The following is a 21,564-nucleotide window of genomic DNA, read 5'->3' as shown; positions in this document are numbered from 1 at the left end:
CTCCTGTTAGTTGGGTTTAATCTACACAACTAACACTTGAGTACCATAATCAGACACAGACTCTAGAAGGATGCTTCCTTGGCATGAAACACTAATCAAGAACCCATAATCCAACTGCCTTTCCTAAAAACACCTCAGAGCTGCCTTTATCTTCCATGCAAACCCGAGGTGTAAGACAAATGAGCAGCATTAAAATGTGTAGACTGTCCAGAAATACTGCTCAGTTGCCTTCACCCTCAAAAGTGCTTGTAAACCCAACAGTCCACATCCTGAGGAACCGTGTCTTAAGTTTAGGATTCCGAAAGCATCCCCTGTTCCACCAGTTATCTGAGGGTTTTGTCACCTAACTCCAACCAAAAGTGAAATTCTGCTCCCACTATGCCTCGAGGGAATCTGTGAAGCAAGGCACTATCAGAACATCAAGAAGACCGAAAATGAGAATTTCACGGAGCTCACAGAAGAGTTTACATAATGCTGTAGTTCCTGCTTGCTTAAAAGTATCGACACATGTGGCAGAATTTTGTCTGGGCTAACACACAACCTGGTAGAGAGAGGGCTGGAGAAGCGCAGAGTCCTCACTTACATATCATTACTGGAGGCTCCCAATATCTACAATATCAAAAAGAACCCAGTAACTCTGAGCAAACAAACTGACTAAAGTTAGCTCCAACACCAGACTGTTAGTGAGAACAAGTATAGGCATACCTCATTTTGTTGCACTTCAGATGTTGCTTTTTTTTTCTTAACAAATTGATGGCAAGACCATCCACCAGCACAAAGATTATGACTCGCTTTATTATGACACTCATTTTATTTTGGTGGTCTGGAATCGAACCCACAATAGCTCCAAGATATGCCCGTATTGGCTCTTTTCTTATTTAGTATTAATGCTGTGCATATGGTTTTTTGTTTGTTTTATTTTTGGTTTTTGCCCTTACTGAACAAGCCATCTAAACCTCGAAGTAGAGAAACAAAGAATTTCTTTTAAACTGACATCTGCATTGTTTTCAGTAAAAGAGAGCAACCACTGAGCACTATTAGACTGATTCCTATGGAACAATAATCATTGAGCAATGATAAGAACTAACTTTGCTTTTGGGTTTCCCAAATGTTTGGTTGATAATGTATTCTGATGTGTATATAAGGGAGTAGAAAAATCTTTTGTAATAGTAAAAAACTAGAGACAACCTAACTGAACATCAACAGGGTAACAGTTAAATAAATTTTGATAAGTCCAGATTACTGTACACCTATTAACAGAAATGACTTAACAGCTATCTGCACTGATATGAAAAACTATCCATGATATATTGCTGATAGAGGGGGGAAAAATCATATGATCATTCTCATCTCTCAGCAGGAATACTGTAAGAGCTTTCTAAATGGTCTCCCTGCTTCATCCCTGTGCCCTATAGGGTGTTCTTAACAGAACAGCCAAAGGAATCAATTGTAAACTGTACATAAGATCATTAGATTACTTTGCTTAAAAATCCTCCAACATTCTCCAACTCCCTGAGAAAAAGTTCAAGTCCTTAAGTCTATAATACCCTGCACAACTTGCCTTCCATCTCCACTTTAACTCTGAGTTCACCTCCTAATATTCTCCCCCACAGTAACTCTGTTCCAGCACCTAGGCTATTTGTTATTCCTAAACATACCAGGCACTTAAGTTGTGCTTCCTGCTGTCTCTGCCTGCAACACTGTTCTTTCATATGTCCAAATTTCCTTCTGTCAGTGCCTATTTCCAGGAATTACATACATTTTTGGTTGTATCTGCAAGCATCCTTAGGAATTCAATGGTATATGATCACTGATCTGAAATACTCAAATAATTCTGAATTATTTATTCTTTTGGAAGAAGCCCAATATTATTGTTTTCAAATGAACCTCATAAACAATGTCTGGCTAGAATTAATGCTGTGTGAACCTGGATAGAAATATAATAAGTAACATGGGAAAATATTTCATTAGTATTTTAGACAACAAAAAGTCAAAGGATGCTTATTTCCCCTCAAGTTTCATAATGGGAGGAAATATACTTACTACTAACTTGCCAGAGAAATTTAAGACGCTGTATCATTCCTATACTACTTTAAAAAAAAAAATCAATCTTTCTGATTTAGATAAAGGCAGTAAAGGTATAGACCTTTCCTGAAAAAATCAACCCCTTACAAAGATCCTATTTAAGTAATATTTGAAAACGGAAACAAAGGCAAAAAATGTACCTTGTTACATATGAACTCGATGGTGAAAAAAAGTTGTCTATGTATAGTTTTCAGAGGTCACACATTTACCATTTTTCTAATCTTTTGGTGGTTAATTTTATTTCTCATATATTTAATTTTATAATATTATTATAAATTTTAATTATTATAAAATTCATTATTACAAAACTCTGGTTTTATTGTAGATTCCCTTCTACGTGATTTGTAATTAAACAAAATGAACACCTTTGCATTCATAAATGTTCCAATAAGGACACTAGAAAGGAAAATAAAAAGGTTTATAACGGGTCCCTAAGACCACTGCCAGGTTCAATGATTCACTAGAATACATAGGGCTCAGTATATAGTCGTACTCACAGTTACGATTTATTACAAGCAAAATTTGCCCTACTAAAACCTCACTTAATCCATCCTTAAGATCAATCCCTGAAATGGTATATTTTCCTCTAACAACCTAAAATTCTATTGTAAAGGCACAAAGACCTTTAAATAAAAGTATATCAAGATTTTTATGAAATATGCAGCAACTTTTGTGAGACAATTTGCAAAACAAAACAACTAAATTTTCCCCCAATAGCATGGCTCTTAAAGTACAATCATACCTTATGCTGCTAAATTTTCAAAGTAAGACAACTGAATTTTAAATACAGAAGGAGAGCATTCATGTTTTCCAAAGTAATCACTTTGAGAGGCTACATTCTTCTTCCAAGATATAAGAACTGTGGAATTACTCTTTGGGAATTAGATACAGAGTCAAATCACATGCCACCCATATAACATCATCAATCACATTTCATTTTTAAGCAAAACAACAGCACCTGTTGGATCACAGTTTTTATTTTTCTTGGCTCCCAAGGACATTTTGGGATTTTGCAATCAAATCCATGCTCACAGGATGAATTCCTTCCTTCTTTCTTATTAATCCTGTATTTACTGTCTGCCTACTAGGTGCTGGGCACATGCTGGGTAACATACAATGTAAGGGCCTAAGATTTGGGACCTCTGTATACCTTTTGTGTCTGGCTCTATGGAATGAGAGGAGGGGACTACCCAACAGGCAGGTCAGATACATACTAAGGCACGAGCAGATCCAGTGCCCTGACCGCTCTCCAACCATGCCACCAAATATAAGTTCAGCTTCACTAAATTTATCAAGTCAGGCAACTTTAAAATAAGCTATTTTAATTTCAGTACAAATAAACATTGTATGTTTTACTGTTTAGCATTATTTTCACTTTGAATTTACTATGAGGAGGACACAATAACGTTAACAGACCCAAATCCATCTACTTCTAAACATGAGAGCCTGATTTTAGAAAAAGTCAATTTCCTTACTCTAATATTAGCACTTCATTGATTGGTGATGTATGGACAGAAACGAATCTTAATGGACAAGCTATTCAGTCACTAGTTCAACCTCAGGTAGAGGCTCCCTAGCATGAACAAGTCAAATGATAGGTAGCTTTTCATCCTTTCTTTATGGGGATCCAACACAATCAACCATATAGAATGATCTCTGCCATAAGTTTCCTATTACCGGAGCTTAAAGTGGAATCCAATGAGGTACAATGCCAGGCTGCTACTTTTTAATAAAACGCTTCAGCCACACTAAAATATATAGAGATGAATATAGCACCCAGGTTAAAAAATAAACATCAAGTAGAACCTCCCTGTGCCATTTCCCCCACCGACTTTTATTTTTTCCCCCTCCATCCCCACCAAAAGAAACCACTCTTCTGAATTTGTTGTTCATCATTTCCATGCCTGTTTTATACCTTCTCTATATATGTATGTATTGTTAAGCAATACACCCTACTGTTTCACATGTTTCTAACTTCATATAACAGTATGTACTCTGTGTCCTTCAGCAATTTGTTTTTGGGCTCAATATAATGCTAATGGATATTTTCTAATATTGATATGTATAACTCTAGAGTCCATTCATTTTCATTGTTGTATAACATTACATTGCATGAACATAACACAATGAACACACTCTCCTGTTGATGGACATTTAGATTATTTTTAAATAGGACAAAACTCTTCCAAAGAAATTATATTCTGTTCTATGCTAAACAACAAGAGAATACACATCAAAAAACGCATTATAGAAAGATTCCCAAGTGAACCTGCCTTTCTTCCAATCTCTCCAACAATCTCAAACCAGCACCACCTCTTTCTTTCTCAATTCTTATTTGGCCATTTTACTAAGATAGCTCCTATCTGTCCACCTACCTCAGCAGAACAGGAAGTAGCTTACTTATCCAGGATCAAAATTATGGAGGGTAATTCTTCACAGAGCCAAAGACAAAGGGCTGGTGAAGGTGGAATATAGTAAGTCAAGAACATTATCCCACTGCCTTTTTTCATTCCACTGGTTTTTAAACTAGTATTTTCCTAGAATATCACTTGCCAGCTTTTAAATCTCTGAACTCTACAAAGTTAATCACTCTTTTAAAAAGCTGTCTATGTTAATAGCTGTCCTCTTTGTCTCCAACTTTATGGCCTATGAAATAAGAACTGAAACCAAGAATAAAAAAGGAAGTGAGGTTTCATAAAAGCTTTTTAATACCACTTCTTAATTCCATTCTTATTACTACTTGGCAATTAACTGTGCTTTAGAATAAAGCACCGTTTGTAGTCAATGCTGCAATACATTAAATAGCTATCATGAACACAAATTGACGAATTCTTAAGAATTTTACCAATATTTTTACACCAATTAATATTTTTAATATTCTTCACCAGCACACAATTCATCGATCCCCCTGAACAGAGAATCCTATCAATAGCAGGTAAACATCTCTGAGAACAGTACTTACCAAATTCAATTTAAGAAATGTTTTTAATATAATATCACCCTTTTTTTTTCATTTTTGAGAACTTACTTACTTGGGTTTGGAAAGCACCTTTTCCAAGTTAAATTCTTTCAGGTATCTTATCATGGCAGCCAAAGAGCAGATCACAGGCTTCTCCAAGTTAATGATGCCAGAAAAACTTTGAGAACCTAAAAAACAGAATATGTACCTTCATTAGGATTATTATTCACTATTATTAAAAACAAAATTTAAGTTAAATAAAATTTAGTTTACAGTTATTGAAATAATAATTTAGATAGTTCCTAAAACTGCCCTTTGGGAAAATGTAGATTACAAGTACCTGGAGCATGGGAAAAAGGGCATTTTCTGACAGTGGAATAAGACTTTTTGGAAAGCAATAGAGAAACTTTTCAAAATGTAAAATGTGCATCTATTTTGACCTAGAAATACTCCAAAATGTTGTCAAAGATGTGTAGATAAGGGAGTAGAAAAATCTTTTGTAATAGTAAAAAACTAGAGACAACCTAACTGAACATCAACAGGGTAACAGTTAAATAAATTTTGATAAGTCCAGATTACTATACACCTATTAACAGAAATGACTTACAGCTATCTGCACTGATACAAAAAACTATCCATGATATATTGCTGATAGAGGGGGAAAAGTTGTATGATCATTCTCATCTCTCAGCAGGAATACTGTAACAGCTTTCCAAGTGGTCTCCCTGCTTCATCCCTGTGCCCTATAGGGTGTTCTTAACAGAACAGCCAAAGGAATCAATTGTAAACTGTACATAAGATCATTAGATTACTTTGCTTAAAAATCCTCCAATACTCTCCAACTCCCTGAGAAAAAATTCAAGTCCTTAAGTCTATAATACCCTGCACAACTTGCCTTCCATCTCTGCTTTAACTCTGAGTTCACGTCCTAATATTCTCCCCCTCAGTAACTTTGTTTCAGCACCCAGGCTATTTGTTATTCCTAAACATACCAGGCACTTAAGCTGTGCTTCCTGCTGTCTCTGCCTGCAACACTGTTCTTTCACATGTCCATGCGGCTTTCCCACTTAGTTCCTTCAATCTGCTCAAATCTTTGTTCAGGTGCCCTTTTCTCTGTGAAGCTTTCCTTTACCATCTCATTTAAAAGTTCACCCTCTTCCATTCCTTATCTCTTCACAGCACTTATCACCTTCAAACAAACTATCTAAATTATTGCATTGTACATCTCCCCCCATTAGAATGTAAACCCCAGAAGGGCAAGAACTTTTGTCTGTTTTATTCTGTATTGTTTGTGTAATTAATGCCTCAGACAATAGGCATTCAATAAAAATGAATTTGAAAGAATAAATTCAAGTTATATTAAACAAATAGACACAATTATATATGCATGTTTATGTGTATATATGTGGATTTTACATTAAAAAATCATAAGAATTTGAGAGGAGGGACTTTAACTTTTTTCTTTATATACAACTATATTTTGAATTTTTTGAAATAGGCATTTATTACTTTTAGAAATTAAAAATTAACAAAATACCCTCTACAAATCAGTAATACAAAATAATTTTTAATTTTAACTATAGTTTTTAATCAAACCTAGGTATAAATAAAGAGTTAACAAAACCCTTTCCTCTTCGACTGAGAATTTCATCTTTTAACTTTCTGTGTCCTATAGGAAACCTGATAAAGACAAAGTATCAGTGTGTTCCAAAGTAGCATTGCATATGGTAAAAAATACTCTAAAATCAGTAAATTGCACCTGGACTAGGAGGAAATTATAAATACCTGATTCTAGAATTTTGGCATTCCCTGAGAGTACACTGACTCATTGAACTTGGCATACACTTTGTAGAAATTCCAGCAAGTGATATGGGTTCCTGCAGGACATGGGGCTTCTAAGCTAGGGCAGACCCTGCACCCACCGGATGAGAGGTTTTGTTTTTTTTTTGCAGCTGAGCCCTCACTGGGGGAGAGAGGAAACTTAAGCGCTGATGGCTCTGTGGATTACTACAAAGACCACTGAGGACTACTCCCAATAAGAGAGCACATGCCCTGCCAACAAGCTGGGTTTTCTGTCCTATATCCTTCTAAGTGGATTTGACGACAAGAGCAGCTTATGGTGGTCTTGTGACTTAGTCTTGTCTTTAGATGAATATAAGACAATGATCCCTTGGTGATATCTCAGCCTGGAGTCATAAGTGGGGGTTACACTGTCAGACACTCGATTCAATTTGGCCAAGGCACCATGAGATTAAAAGGAATGGGAAGAGAAATGCTAACAAGACATTGATACCTAGGAGGGAGCTGGGGAGGCTGATCTGTCTATGATCTAACAGAGAAAGCTCTGCAGCATGTGATAAGGGATAAAAAACGGACTTTAACATTAGCTGGATTGGAAGGAACGAGGGGTATGGCCCAAATCAAGCACTGCTAACTGGCTGAGGGAATATGAATTAGACAAATGAGGGTTACCTAACATGTTCAGACCGTGTCACTAATACTCTGGTATTTAAATTCTGGCACTCAACCTGTTGAAATGCTACCCTTCATCAGATGGATCCACACAGTCTATAAAATTGCAAAGAAAAAAATGGGCCATATTGTAAGAGGAACAGGAAGGAAAGCTGGTCAGTAACTAACTCCTTACACTCCAATGAATATGTCAAAAACATCAAATTACATAACTACAAAGGAAAAAGCTGCACTGGTGACAGAGTGCAAGAACAATGAACTCTTCCCTCTACTTCTTTCAGTTATTTGTTGGTAACTAGTTTTCATTAAATTGAAAGTCAAATCTTCCACCTTTATCCAAATTTCAACTCAGGTAAATTTGAGGACATATGGCTAACACGTACAAAATATTTACCTTTGATGTCAACTACATCTTTTGCATAAAATTCTGTAACCACCTGGAAAGCATGGCTATATTCAAAATACATGTTATCCATCCTTTCTACTCGAATTCTGTCATCCCGAACACTGAAAGAAAAAAATGAAAATTTCAACAATAATTATCCATAATCCTGAACTGTCTGCCTTTAGGCCTTTGCCTGACAATCAATCAATCAATCAATCAATCAATACTCATTCCTTATTCTCTCCCAAGTAGAAGGAAAAGAGAGAAAGAGCTAATAAAGTTTCTCTGTCAAAAGGCCTCATTTCATAAAATATAATTATTACTTTTAGTACTGGTGTTTTCCTATCACCTAGCACATTGTGAGCACTTTATATATATTGCTATCAAGAACTCATTGAAATTAGGGTCCATTGCTTTAGTAAATACAAAACGGAGAAAAACGGAAAAGCATCATTGTAATTTAATTGCTTCATTTTTTAAAATACTCTAGCAACAGAACACATCATCCAGTAATTCTTTCTTTGAAGTGGCATCTATATGACTGGTTGGCTTTTTGTTAACTCTATTTCTACCACAGTCTCCAGTCAAATATAGTAAATTCCCCTTAGGTCACCTCTCACTATTTAAAGTGGTTCTATCGTTTTTTAAAAAATTATATATGCATGTACCTATATAATTATGTAAGCCCATAAACATATCATCTATGCTGGATAGTACTTTTTTTTTTTCTGTTTTGTTGGCTCCCCATTCTCCCTTCCTTCTCCTCTCTTATTCCCACTCCCAACCCATAGTAATGGCCTAGGATGAATCTTCATTTTTTTCATGTTTATATGATCATATACAAGCATACTGTACACATACATATTCATAAATGTCATTGTTTTATAAAAATGCTAAACAAACAAAAAATGCTATCACTTTGTACTAGCAATAACTAAGCAATAACTCTTGGAAATCCCTCCATATAAAGTAATATAGCTACAAGTCATTCCTTTTAATAGCTAAAAAATATTTCATAGTATGTAAAAGCCATAACTTATTCAACCATTCTTTATTATTGGATATCACTTGGTATTAACATTTTTTCATGTTGCTTAGAACATTTTTATCTAACAAATAATAAAACATTACAGATGTATAACATCCCATTATTAAAGATGGCATAATTTGTCTATTCATGTCTTCTGTACCTAACAATAACATTCTGTAATTTTCTACATGTTTTATATAACTGGTTGTGCTCACACTTAGATATGTTAAGATTAATACTACTGCAAAGGGAATCTTTTCTTATATTGTATTTATTAAAGTGTTATCATTGATGTACATGAACCTATCAATTTTTATATGTAGCAACTGTACTGAACATTAATTGATGCTCTTGAATTTTCCACAGATACATTTATATCATCTGTAAAAAAATTAAAAAATTTTGTCGCTTCCTTACAATTTCTATTCTTCATTCTTTTTCCTGTCTCATTATACCACTGGCTAAGACGTTCAGAGCTCTGTTGAACATCTAACAGGCATCCTTTGTCTTTTTACTGACACTAATGGGAATGCTTCTAAAGTTTCAACTGGTAAGTATAATGTTTACCGTAGGTTTTGGAATAAATGACTTATGAGCCTAAGGTTTGGTAAGCTTCCTAGTTTTTGGAAAAAAAAATTTAGCATAAAGGATTACTGAATCTTACCTAATGTCCTTTCTACATGTGTTAAAATGATCATGTAGTTCCTCTCACTTAATTTCTTAATATATTATTCATATTTTCTGATGCTAAATGATCCCTGCATTTCTGGGATATATTAGCCTTGTCATGATGTTCTGTGATGTTCAAATAAAGTTATAAACCTGATTTCTTAGTGTTTTAGGTTTTTTCCTATAAATCTGCGCCAGCATACCTACCTCCAAAGGCTTTTTCAGTTCTACTACAATACTAGGCAGGCATAAGCTGATTCAGGAAGAAATCTAAGAGGTAGGATTTTCTGCCATCTGTGGTGCTGAAGGATTCTTCCACTTTAATCCACCAGAGAGGGAGTATCAAACTACTGCAAATCACTTACCAATTTTTATCTTCCTGTAGATTCCCTTAATACCTGGATTTTTAGAAGCCCACAGCAAAGTTACTATTTAGCAACTCAGAAAGCAATGAATGACCTTACATGAGCTCCACAGTGTTTTTATACAAGTTTCTAGAGTGAACACAAGAAGCAGCTGGTAACTCAATTACTGTTCTAATTAAAAGTTTTGTTTGATAAGCAGATAAGGATTTAGAAACCCATTAAATCTGATAAAATGAATTTGTCAGTTATCCTTGAGGCTTTCATGGAAGTATTACACAGTGTTAAATTCATTGTTCTGCAATCTGTATATTAAAAATCCTCATGCAAACATTTTTTTCACAAACTGCCTGGTTAAAATCTCCTATCTGTGTTTTCCTAGATTTCTTAAACACTGAAAAAAGTTATGGTACATTCAAATCACTGTATCTTTGAAACAAAAGTCTATTTGAAACGCTGTATACGTAATGAGCAATATCCAACCAGAATTTTGTCAAACTAGACTTTAGTAAATTTCTATACATTAAACACAGCATGTCCATCTTAATTTCCTCAAACTGTAGTCTGTGGAATACCTACATCAGGGTCATGTGCAACATACATTAAAAGCATGGATTCCACACCCCAAATGTGATCAACCTCAACTCAGCAGGAAGTTAGGGGACAGGAGGTATTTTCATTTTTAACAGGGTTTTTAGGGTAATTCACAGGCAAACTACAGACTGAAAACACTAGTCTACATGAACAATACTGGCAGCAATCACAGAACTAGGATACAAAGCAGAAATATAAATCTTCTCCAATGATAGTCTAGGTTTCAGCTGCCCTATTAGAGAATATTTTTCACCAAAGATACTAAAGACGTCAGCTATCGTCAAATAACTGACCTGAGTCTAAAAAAATTATGCAAATACTTTCCGTTTCCCACCCTCTACAGAGGCTGTCTGTGGCCCCGGGCTGAAGCCTCCTGAATGGAGGGGACGCTGGACAGAGGAAGCTCTCCTCCCTGGGCCATGGTAGCGACTCCCCTTCCATGCTGGATGGGCAGAATCACTTCAGAATGTGAGTTTCAGTCATGACACGAGGTATGCCAAACTGGACTGTATTAAAAGAAGAGTTTTAATTTTAAAAAATTCTTTTCACATGTGACATGGCTCTCTGTTGCCAAATATATTGTATTTGAAAAATTAAATGGTGATAAAACTCTCAACAAGTGTGGAGCCCACACTAGAAAAAAGACAACTTCAGACCCAGTAACACCTTTCATTGTCAATTTGGACATAAAATTGGTGACTCTCTGGTGTTGAATAACAGACCACCTACAAAGATTTTGAACTAACATTCAATTGTGACCAACAAATGGCAGCTTACCAATTTTATCATCTATGCTGACTTTAGAAACTGTAATTTTTATAGACAAAAAGAGCCTTATTGAAGGCTTTTGCTAATCTACTCTAGGAAAACTCACAAGGTCTCTTCTTCTGACAGCATACTTACTGATAATATTAATACTAATTGAGTTCCAAGCTTCCTGGCTGAATGATTAATGCTCTCCTTTGAGGACAGAATGCAATCCAGATCTAGATTGAATAAAAGAGACTATGTAACATAGTTACAATGTCTCTACCTTACAATTAGTATGAAATTAATTTTATCACTGCTTATAGTAGAGAACTAGCCCCATTAGAAGACTAATGGCTTTATGTGAAATTATAATTATAAAGACAACCACTATTAACTATGTGGTCTAGATTAAGGACATGCGGCTCCTCCCTAGGAGCCGTCCAACAGAGAAAACACACGCAGCTCATAGCACTGGAGGCCTCTCTGGCTAACCTAGACCTCGGCATAAGCATCTGCTCCACAGACACTGTGCTTAGGGGCCTCCATGGGTGCAGAGGCCTTAAAAAAAAAAAAAAAAAAAAAAAAAAAAAAAACACAACCACTAGAACAAAAATATCAGAATAACCCCATAAACAGCAAGGAAAATAGACTACATTGTGAAAGAATCTTTCAAAGATATAAAAATAAAAAATAAAACAAAATGCTAAGGACAAGCTAACATCAAATCTACATATTGACAAATGTAGATTTGCTAAACTTGCCTATTAAAAGAAAATTAAACTCAGATTGGATTACAAAGAGAGAAGAAAAACCCTCAATGCTACAAATAGGAACACAAATTAAAATAATTCTGAAAGGTTAAAAATAAAAGGATGATTTAAAAAAAAAAATGCCCAGATGAATAAACTAGGTAAAGGCAAATACATTAAAAGAAAGCATGGGACAAGATTTTATTACCAGGCAAGACAGAATTCAGGACAAAAACATTAAACAAGACAAAGAAAGGAAAGGTACTTTAGTGGGGAGGGAGGTGGTAGATGAGGGTACAGGGGATCAAATATATGTTGATGGAAAGAGAACTGACTCTGGGTGGTGAACACGCAATGTGATATATACCGTTTCCCTGAAAATAAGACCTAGCCAGACAATCAGCTCCAATACGTCTTTTGGGGCAAAAATTAATATAAGACCCGGTATTACATTATATCATATCATATCATATCATATTATATAAGACCGGGTCTTAAACTGTAGTAAAATAAGACCAGCTATTCTATTCTATTCTATTCTATTCTATTCTATTCTATTCTATTCTATTCTATTCTATTAGACCCGGTCTTATAGTAAGATAAGACTGGGCCTTACATTAATTTTTGCTCCAAAAGACGCATTAGAGCTGATTGTCCAGCTAGGTCTTATTTTCGGGGAAACACTGTAGTCATCCACTTTCTTGTACTTGAACCTGGGAGGTTAGGAGTCCAGGGGACAGAGTGGCTGGAGCCATCCTGCCACCTTGTGGAACACGAGAGAAAGACAAACCCAAGGAGGAGAGGCAAAGAAGAGTCCCTTAAATCCAGCTATGCCTTATTCTAGCCTGCCTTTGAGCTCTTCACTTCCATGAACCAATACGTTCATTTTCAGTTTTAAAATACTCAATGAGAACTCACTAGAAAGTGTGGGGGTTTTGTCAAGAAAAAGAAGCTTTTAGTTGTCCAGAGAAGAAAGTGAACATAATCACACAGGTAGCTTCTTAGAAGATGGAAACCTCTACTGAAGTCCACATGGCCAATTAGTGAACCAAGGTGAGGGAGACCCAACCTTTAATTACAGCTGGTGAATCTGCTTCAGACCAAACCAACAGGCAGACAGAATACATCAGATTTCTGGAGACCAAAGGGACCCTCTCCACCAAGCTGAGGTGAAGGGACGTTAACCAAATTATCACTGGGGATGAGAAATTAAAAGCAAATTTAGGGCCAGAGCCCCTGCAGCATTAAAAAGAGCGGAGGTTAAGAAACACACCAGGACCTACCCCCACAGGACAGGCCTCTTAGCAAGTCAGAGGGAGGACTGAGAGTTTCCTCACTCACTGTGTGAACTCCATGGGGCCTAAGTAAAGCCCAGAAGCCTAAGGCCCAGGAAGTAATCAAGGCCAACATGCGCGGCAGTTGTGCTGCTCAAAAGACTAAGAGAAATGGAAGGTGTTATCTTAATATAAGAAGTCTGTACTAGGGGAAGTCATGTCTTTCTAAACCTTTCTCTAAACTTTGGGTTTTACATTTCCTTCTACAATGCTCGTTAGCCTTTTAAGGTAAAGCACTATCTAAAAATGCGTATCTTGTACACCAGACAGGAAAGTACTTGTATCTGCAATGAGGTCAGGAACACGAAGTGTTCAAACTTGGGAAACCAAAGGGAGAAGAAAACATGAAGGGGGAGGGAATAGAAGCAGAAAGCCTAAAGAAGCCATTCATGTCTGCCTATAGTCATGACCTTCCAGTTCTTCTTCCTTGATCCTGGAAATCTTCTCTAAGGATGAATCTCCTTGTAATAGTATTTTAAAACCTCCATGCTTTCTGAATGTTTCAGCCCATCCCAGGCCTGGGGCTTCTCACCACCGATCTACAATTACACACCCCAGCCCTGTTGCGCACATTCTTATTTAACAAGAGGGCCAAGACTCCCCTCCTCTAAGATGCTTTCCCAGAAGAACAACCACATACTAGGAGGGCCTGTGCTTTGCACTTCACACATGGGGCTGTGGTTGGTAAAGTAATACCTTTAGAAATAAAGCTACTTTGTTTTAAGCACACATGCTTTTTGTCAGAAACTTTACTGTCAGGGATAGAAACATAAGTTGTAATACGCATTATAAAGGAATGAAAACTTCATGTAATATTAACCAAAGTAATGTCAAGTATGCAATAACATTATCCCTTTTGAATTCCAGAAGCAGAGGTGAAGGAAGGGGAATGGCTGGTTCTTCGTGTGTTTTTCCTGAGAGGCCATATAACGCAGTGGTTAAGAGCATATGCTTCAGAGGCAGCACGTCTGCATCAAATCCCAGTTCTGCCACTTACTAGTTGTATAACCCTAGGTGTAACATCTCTCTGCCTCAATTTCCTCATCTATAAAATCTGTATTAGAAGAATAGTAGATTCCTCACAGGGTGTTTGTGAAGATTAAATCAGTCAATAAATATAAAGCCCTTAGAACAGTGCTTAATACATAGTTAGCTATTGTTATTATTAATATTATTACTGCTACTGAACAATGAGAGACAAGAGTAGTCATGTGCTCAAAGGAAAAGGAAAAAAGGAGAGAGGGAGCTTTAGAGTAAACGCAATTGGGCAGGACAGGCACAAATAAACAGCATGTCAGCAACAATGAATATTCTCAGTAGCTACCAAGATATGTGTCTAAAAGCACCTTTTTCAGTCCGAGGAAACATGATGAAGGTGGGGAAAATCAAATGCATGATTTCAGAAACCACAGCCCCTCCCCAAAATACCGCCTCACCTACTACTGATGTTTGAAATGCCTTTAAATAGGCACAAGCATTGTCATTTCACAAGTAGAAACAAAAGGAGCTACTCAAAGGTCCTTACACAGCAGTCTTCAAAGATGAGAAAACAAAAGGTATAGAAAGGCTAATATTATACACTAAGGAGAAAAAGAAATTTCATCCCCTATCCTTATACTATGCCCCAAAATTAAATGAAAACATTTAACAAAGCTAAAAGTAAAAGCTTCTATAAAATTCCTAGAAGAAAACATAAGAGAAAACTTCATGACCTTGACCTTGAAGTAAGCAAAGGCTTCTTAGGACACAAAAAGCACTAACCATAAAAGAAGAAATTGATAAATTTGACTTCCACCAAAATGAAAACCTTCTTGTTTTCCAAGGTCATCAAGAATACTAAAAGTCAAGACACAGACTAGGAGAAAATACAATACATATATCTGACAAAGGATTTTTATTTGGAATGTAGAAAGAATTTTTATAGCTCCATAATCACGCACACAACCCAATTTTTTTAATGGGCAAAGGAAGATTACAGAAATAACCAATAAACACATGAAAACATCGTTGGTCATCAAAGAAAAAGCAAGTTAAAACCAAAATGAAACACCAGTTCATACTCACTATAATGGCTAAAATTAAAAAGACTATAATTGAAAAATAAAAAATTATGTAAAAAAACAAATAAATAAAATGATTAAAATAGAAAGATTGGCAATATGAAGAGTTAGGAAAGATGTGGAGCAGCTACAACTCTCACACCCTGCTGGTGGGAGTGTATAATTGGGGAACTGCTTTTGAAAAACTTGGTTTGGCCGATTCTTAGTTAAATACGCGTACATATTTACCCACACAGCCCAACAATCTCACTCCTATTTACCCCAAATAAAAACATACTCGTATGTGCCATAAAAAGACTAGCACACAAATGTTCTTAGCAGCTTTACTGAAAGTAGCCAAAAACCCAAATGTTCAGCTAGTGAATGGATGAATAAATGTTGGTGTACTCATACAATGAAATACTACTAAACAACAGAAAGGCACAAACTACTGATAAACTCATCAATAGGGTGAATTTCACAGGCATTATGCGGAAAGGAGCTGGACACCAAAGAGTACATACTGTAATGATTCCATGCATATGAAATTCTAAAAGATTCTAAACTATTCTATAGTGACAGAAATCAGATCATTATTTGCTTGGAGTAGGAGATGGAAGTGAAGTTAAAATGACTGCAAAGAGGTACAGAGAACTTTCTGGAAAGATGAAAATATTCTACTTCTTAATTGAGGTAGTGATTATATTGATGTATGTATTTCTCAAAATTAATTGATGTATCCACATAAAATGCATAAATTTTTTGCATGTAAATCATATTTGATTAAAGTTAATGAAAACTAAAACTTTTGATATTTGTCATATAATTTACAGTTGCAATGTTTCTGTTAAAAAGATATCTGAACAATTAGACTAATAAATTCCTGTGCAAATGAGTATTCCAAACACATTTTGGGGAGTAAGATTTTACTCTAATATTTTTTCAGCCAAAAACAATGGTGTAGAGAAGTAACTCATTTGAAGAAAGAATATTTAGCTTCAAAAAGTACATTCCATATTTATATGCATTAAGATTATCATAGTTTAAATGTCATCCACTATATATATATATAAATATATATATATATAATTTACCTTGTGTCCTGTGTGTATGTATGTATATATCGTACAATCATCCTAACACAGAATAAATTTTCAAAATAATTTATGCTTCCTGTGGTTCAAAAAACTGTTTTCAATTGCAAAGCCACAAAATTATTACCTGACATTATATTTGTCTTTGAGAAAAAGCAAAAGAAACCCTACTTTTCTAAAAACTCCAAAGATTTATGTAATCCTAAAGAGGACAATCAACATTAAAACATTCTCAAATCAGTGTAAATACCCTCAAATATTTTTTTTCATTCATGATTAAAAGCATTTTCTCAGCAACAGACAAAATCAAGACTACTTCACTCAGATCATAAACCTTTTGAATTCATTAACAAGCTCATCCCTGCCTCAGAGAACCTACAAAAACTAATCTTCTTAATGTTTTTCTCTATAAATACTAACTCTTAACATTATACCAAGAAAGAGTTGCTTCAAAAAAATGCATATATATATATCAACAAACTGACTATCTGGAATTCATAGGACAATGAATAAAAAATAAAACGCAAATAACACACTAGGCAATTGGTTTTTCCTTTTCAATTCAGTCAACAAATCTTCGCTGTGCAAAGTGCTATGGGGACAAATGGAGAAAAAAGAAAGTGAACTGTATTGAAATGGGTTGAACTGTGTCCCCCTAAAATTCATATGTGGAAGTCCTAACACCCAGTACCATGCTAGAGATAGGGTCTTTACAGAGGTAATCAAGTTTAAGCGAGGTCATTAGGGTGGGCCCTAGTCCAATATGACTAATGTCCTCATAAAAAGGTGAAATTTGGACATAGAGACACACATAGAAGGAAGACGATATAAAGAGACATAGGAAGAAGATGGCTGTCTACAAGCAGAGAGAGAGGCCTGGAACAGATACTTCCTACATAGCTCTTAGAAGGAACCAACTCTGCTGACACCTTAATTTTGGACGTCCAGCCTCCAGAACCGTGCAACAATAAAGATCTGTTTTTTAAGCCACTGCATCTACATACTTTGTTAGAGCAGCCCTAACAAACTCATGTGCCATACTAAAAGGCTCAACATCTTTTTGGAGATGCTTATAAACACATGACTAGAATGTAGAATGCCAAGAGGATTGGGAAGAATGCTGAGGTAGTATCAGCCAATTCTAAGTGTGTAAATATTCCGACCATGGCTGATTTAACTATCAAAGCTTTAGCAACCTGAGAGAACATTCCATCCTTACAAACCCACTGCAAGTCAGCTCCAGCACAGACCAAAAACGCAGGCATCAGTAATTAATATCCACAGGTGATTCCATATTACAGCCAAGGTTAGAAACACAACTAAAAAAAGTAGGGCAGCTTCATAAAAGCAGTAAGATTGTTAGGATATAGAATATTTTAAAAGTTAGATGGGATAAACACACTGCACAATGTCAGGATAGCTTACAAATGGTAGAAAAATAAATGATGAATGAAAAGTTAAGACCTAACATTTACTGAGCACTTACTATGTTCCGGGTACTGCTCAAAGCCTATTAGATGTATTACATTAACTAATTTAATCTTCACTACAATTCTCCGAAATAGTTCCACTATTACACATTTATTTTTGAATAAGGAAGGTTAAGATCCACAGCTAATAAGCGAGGAAGCTAGGATTCAAACACAGGATGTCTGGCCCCAGACTCAGTCCACAGACTGATGGAGAAACTGACCTTAAAATGATTCCCTGCCACGTGGAACTGACCTAAAATGGTGGCCCGAGCGGAGAGAGAAGTCTCCAGCCTAAGCCCCAGCCCACTTCCCCATAACCCCCTCCAAGCCACACCCCGAGCCAATTACCAGACAACACCTACCCCTTCCCCAACTCAAAGAAGTCCCCAACCAATAAAAACCTGCTCAAAACCTTGCTAGGGGCTCAGTCTTTGGGAAGGATCCCGCTGAGCCCGCCAGGGTAATAAAGCTGACCTTCCTAACTCTCTGAGTGCCGCTTGGGTTCTTTCCAGTCCTGGTGTCCGTAACAAGACCACTTGTTCTGAGCCATCTCTCATTGTGTGTGGCATCTTTAGAGCAATTAGTCTGGTGCAGCTAGAGCCCAAGGCTAGGGAAAAAGTGTGGCCTCGGATATGTTATCTTACACAAGCAATGGGTTTGCAAATCAAACTTTTGTAAAATGGATCATTTTAAGCCTTTTTGCATAACTTGGTTATTTAAATGCATCAAATCAAATGAGAATTAAAAATTCCTAAAAGTCAGCAAGTGAAAATCTCTCTGTAAAACAAAATCACCACCTCCTTATCTTGTGTCTAAGCTCTGATTTTTATACGTAAGGGTTGCTTAGCAGGCAAAAAGCACTTACAATCACTTAAGAGCAATCAGCATGGCCTAGGACCTCTGAGAACAAAAGCAGGCAAATCATACAGATTCCCTAAGCCACAAAGAAAATTCTGGAAAACGAGGCTGCACTCACTGAGCACCTGGAGCACAGGCAGCACCGAGCAGGAAAAGCACACGTTTTCCACTTTTGAGGTTAGAAGACAGATACCCACAAACCCTTCACATCACCACAGCCCCAGGGGACTACTGAATTTCAGCCCTGTTTTCTACAGTGAGCCAATACTTAACTTGAAATTGTAGTTTTTAAATAATCATTCTTTATGTCTATATGTTTGCAGAGCATTGCAATCTATCAGTTGACAAAGGCAGTGTTTTAGTATATAAGATAATGGCAGGAGGGAGTAAAACACATGTCCCCTAAGTAAAATCTATGCATTGTTAGTACAGAAGAAAACGTAAAGTGAGGGAAATATGGAAGCAAGAAGCAAGATGGAAGCTTCTCTCCTAGAAGCACAGAGCCTAAGGACCTTTCCTCTGCAGCCCCAGAAGGACGGGATGTGATGAGAGGCTGAGCTCTGTGTCTCACTGTAGCAGTAAGTAGGTGGGGAGGAGGCAGAATATAACAATCCACCTGCAGGCCAAGCTGTTCCCACTGCTCCCTGGCAAGCAGAAGAAACAGGATTTTATTCTGTATGAGTGGGCAATCTCTTGTCTTACTCAATTTAATCACCCACAAATAAACTTTGTGATATGCGGGGGCCGGTAGTTAAGAGTTACATAAAAGACTGTAAAGTATACTTACCTATAAGGTAATTCATACATAAATGATACCCTGACTTAGCAACTAGAAATTGCTCATCCTTAAAAGGGTCAGTAATCACTTTATCCAGTGGGAACCACAACTAGTATTTACATTCCTATTTGCAAAACAAGTTACGTCTACTTACATAGTATTAAACACCTGTCATTTTTCAGCTAGTTTGAAAAACGAGGCAGGAGAAACTGAGCATCCAAGGAACAGAGGCAGTAGTCTGACCTAATATCAGCAAACAGCTACTGATTGACAAAAAGTTCTTTAAAGCCAGAATCCACGATAAGGAAAACATTTTACATCGTAACCCACATATTGGTAGTGTATTAATAGCACTCTTTCTTTGCTACTGTAACACATTACTACAAACTTAGTGGCTTACAATAATATGCATTTATTATCTTTCAGTTCTTAGGTCAGAATTATGACACTGGCCTCACTAACCTCAAGGTGTCAGCAGGGTTGTGTTCTTTCTGGAGGCTCTTAGGAGAAAATGTGGTTCCTTGTCTTTCCCAATTTCCAGAGGAAGTCTAAATTCCTTAGCTCATGGCTTCTTCCTCCATCTTCAAAGCCAGAGTTGGTGGATCAAACACTCACATTGCATCCCTCAGAGCTCTTCTTCCTTCCCTTCTTTCACATTTAAAAGTCTCTTATGAATAATTGGGCCCACCTGGATAATCCAGGGTAATCTCCCTATCTTAAAATCATCTGAGTAGCAACCTTAATTCCATCTGAAAATTAATTTCCTTTTGTCATTTAACCTCACACATTTACAGATTCCAGGAATTGGGATGTGGATATCTTTGGAGGACCATCATTCTGCCTACAATAGATAGATAGATAGATAGATAGATAGATAGATAGATAGATAGATAGATAGATAGATACACACACACATGCTATTTGACCACCTGTGCCTATTTCCTCATTTATAAAAAATGCATAAATTATACAGTAGTTACTATATAATAAAGGTAACTAATTCAAAGTGTTGATGTGAAGATTACGTGAGTTAATGCGAGTAATGCTCATAGAATATACCTGGCATATAGTAAGAGCGTCATTAACTATTATTTACAAATTTTTATTTCATCTTTGTTTCAACTTTTCTCTCATTATGAAATGTGTTTTCCCAACACCTGTCTAGTTATGTGTTACCTATCCTTTCTTTTTTGTCTAGGCCGTCTCTTGCGTGAAGCTTCCCTACATTCTATTACACTGCGCTGTCTGGTACAGTAGCTACTAATCACATGTGGCTACTGAGAACTTGAAATGTAGCTAGTCAGACCTGAGAGATGCTGCAAATACAGTGGATTTTGGAAAGTTAGTATATAAAAAAAGAATACAAAGAATTATTATATAAAAAATAATTACAGATTTCTGTGCTTGCCATAGATTAAAGGGTGCCTCATGAAAATAATAATAATTATTATTATTAAATTTTGAAATATTTTTGATATGTTGAATTAAATAAAACATATTATTAAAATTAATTTCCCATGTTTACTTTTTTTAAAGACTTTTTTTTAATTGGGGAAGGGGAACAGGAATTTATTGGGGAACAGTGTGTACTTCCAGGATTTTTTTCCAAGTCAAGTTGTTGTCCTTTCAATCTTAGTTGTGGAGGGTGTCATTCAGCTTCAAGTTGTTGAACTTTCAGTCTTAGTTGCGGAGGGTACAGCTCAGCTCCAGGTTCAGTTGCCACTGCTAGTAACAGGGGGCGCAGCCCACCATCCCTTGCGGGAGTTGAACCAGCAACCTTGTGGTTGAGAGGATGCGCTCCAACCAACTGCACCAACCAGGAGCTCAGCGGCAGCTCAGCTCAAGATGCCGTGTTCAATCTTAGTTGCAGGGGGTGGAGCCCACTATCCCTTGCGGGACTCGAGGAATTGAACTGGCAACCTTGTGGTTGAGAG

At 36.4% G+C, this 21,564-nt stretch overlaps 1 protein-coding gene across 5 annotated transcripts in view; it reads right to left on the bottom strand.

The window, feature by feature from the left end:
• MSH3 (mutS homolog 3) overlaps positions 1-21,564 on the bottom strand; it is a 195,128-nt gene that overhangs the window by 97,815 nt on the left and 75,749 nt on the right. For all 5 annotated transcript variants that reach the window (XM_088796585.1, XM_088796586.1, XM_074328782.2 and 2 more), the window contains 2 exons: positions 7,911-8,023; positions 5,118-5,232 (listed from right to left, as the gene is read on the bottom strand). In XM_088796585.1, the coding sequence (XP_088652711.1) occupies positions 5,118-5,232; positions 7,911-8,023 (228 nt within the window). The remainder of the gene's footprint in view (positions 1-5,117; positions 5,233-7,910; positions 8,024-21,564) is intronic.

This window comes from Rhinolophus sinicus, chromosome 3 (genome assembly GCF_057876585.1).
Source record: "Rhinolophus sinicus isolate RSI-liver-muscle chromosome 3, RSI-T2T, whole genome shotgun sequence".
Classification (NCBI taxonomy): domain Eukaryota; kingdom Metazoa; phylum Chordata; class Mammalia; order Chiroptera; family Rhinolophidae; genus Rhinolophus; species Rhinolophus sinicus.
The sequence above is the reverse complement of the archived record's forward strand: the minus strand, read 5'-3'. Positions and strand labels throughout refer to the sequence as shown.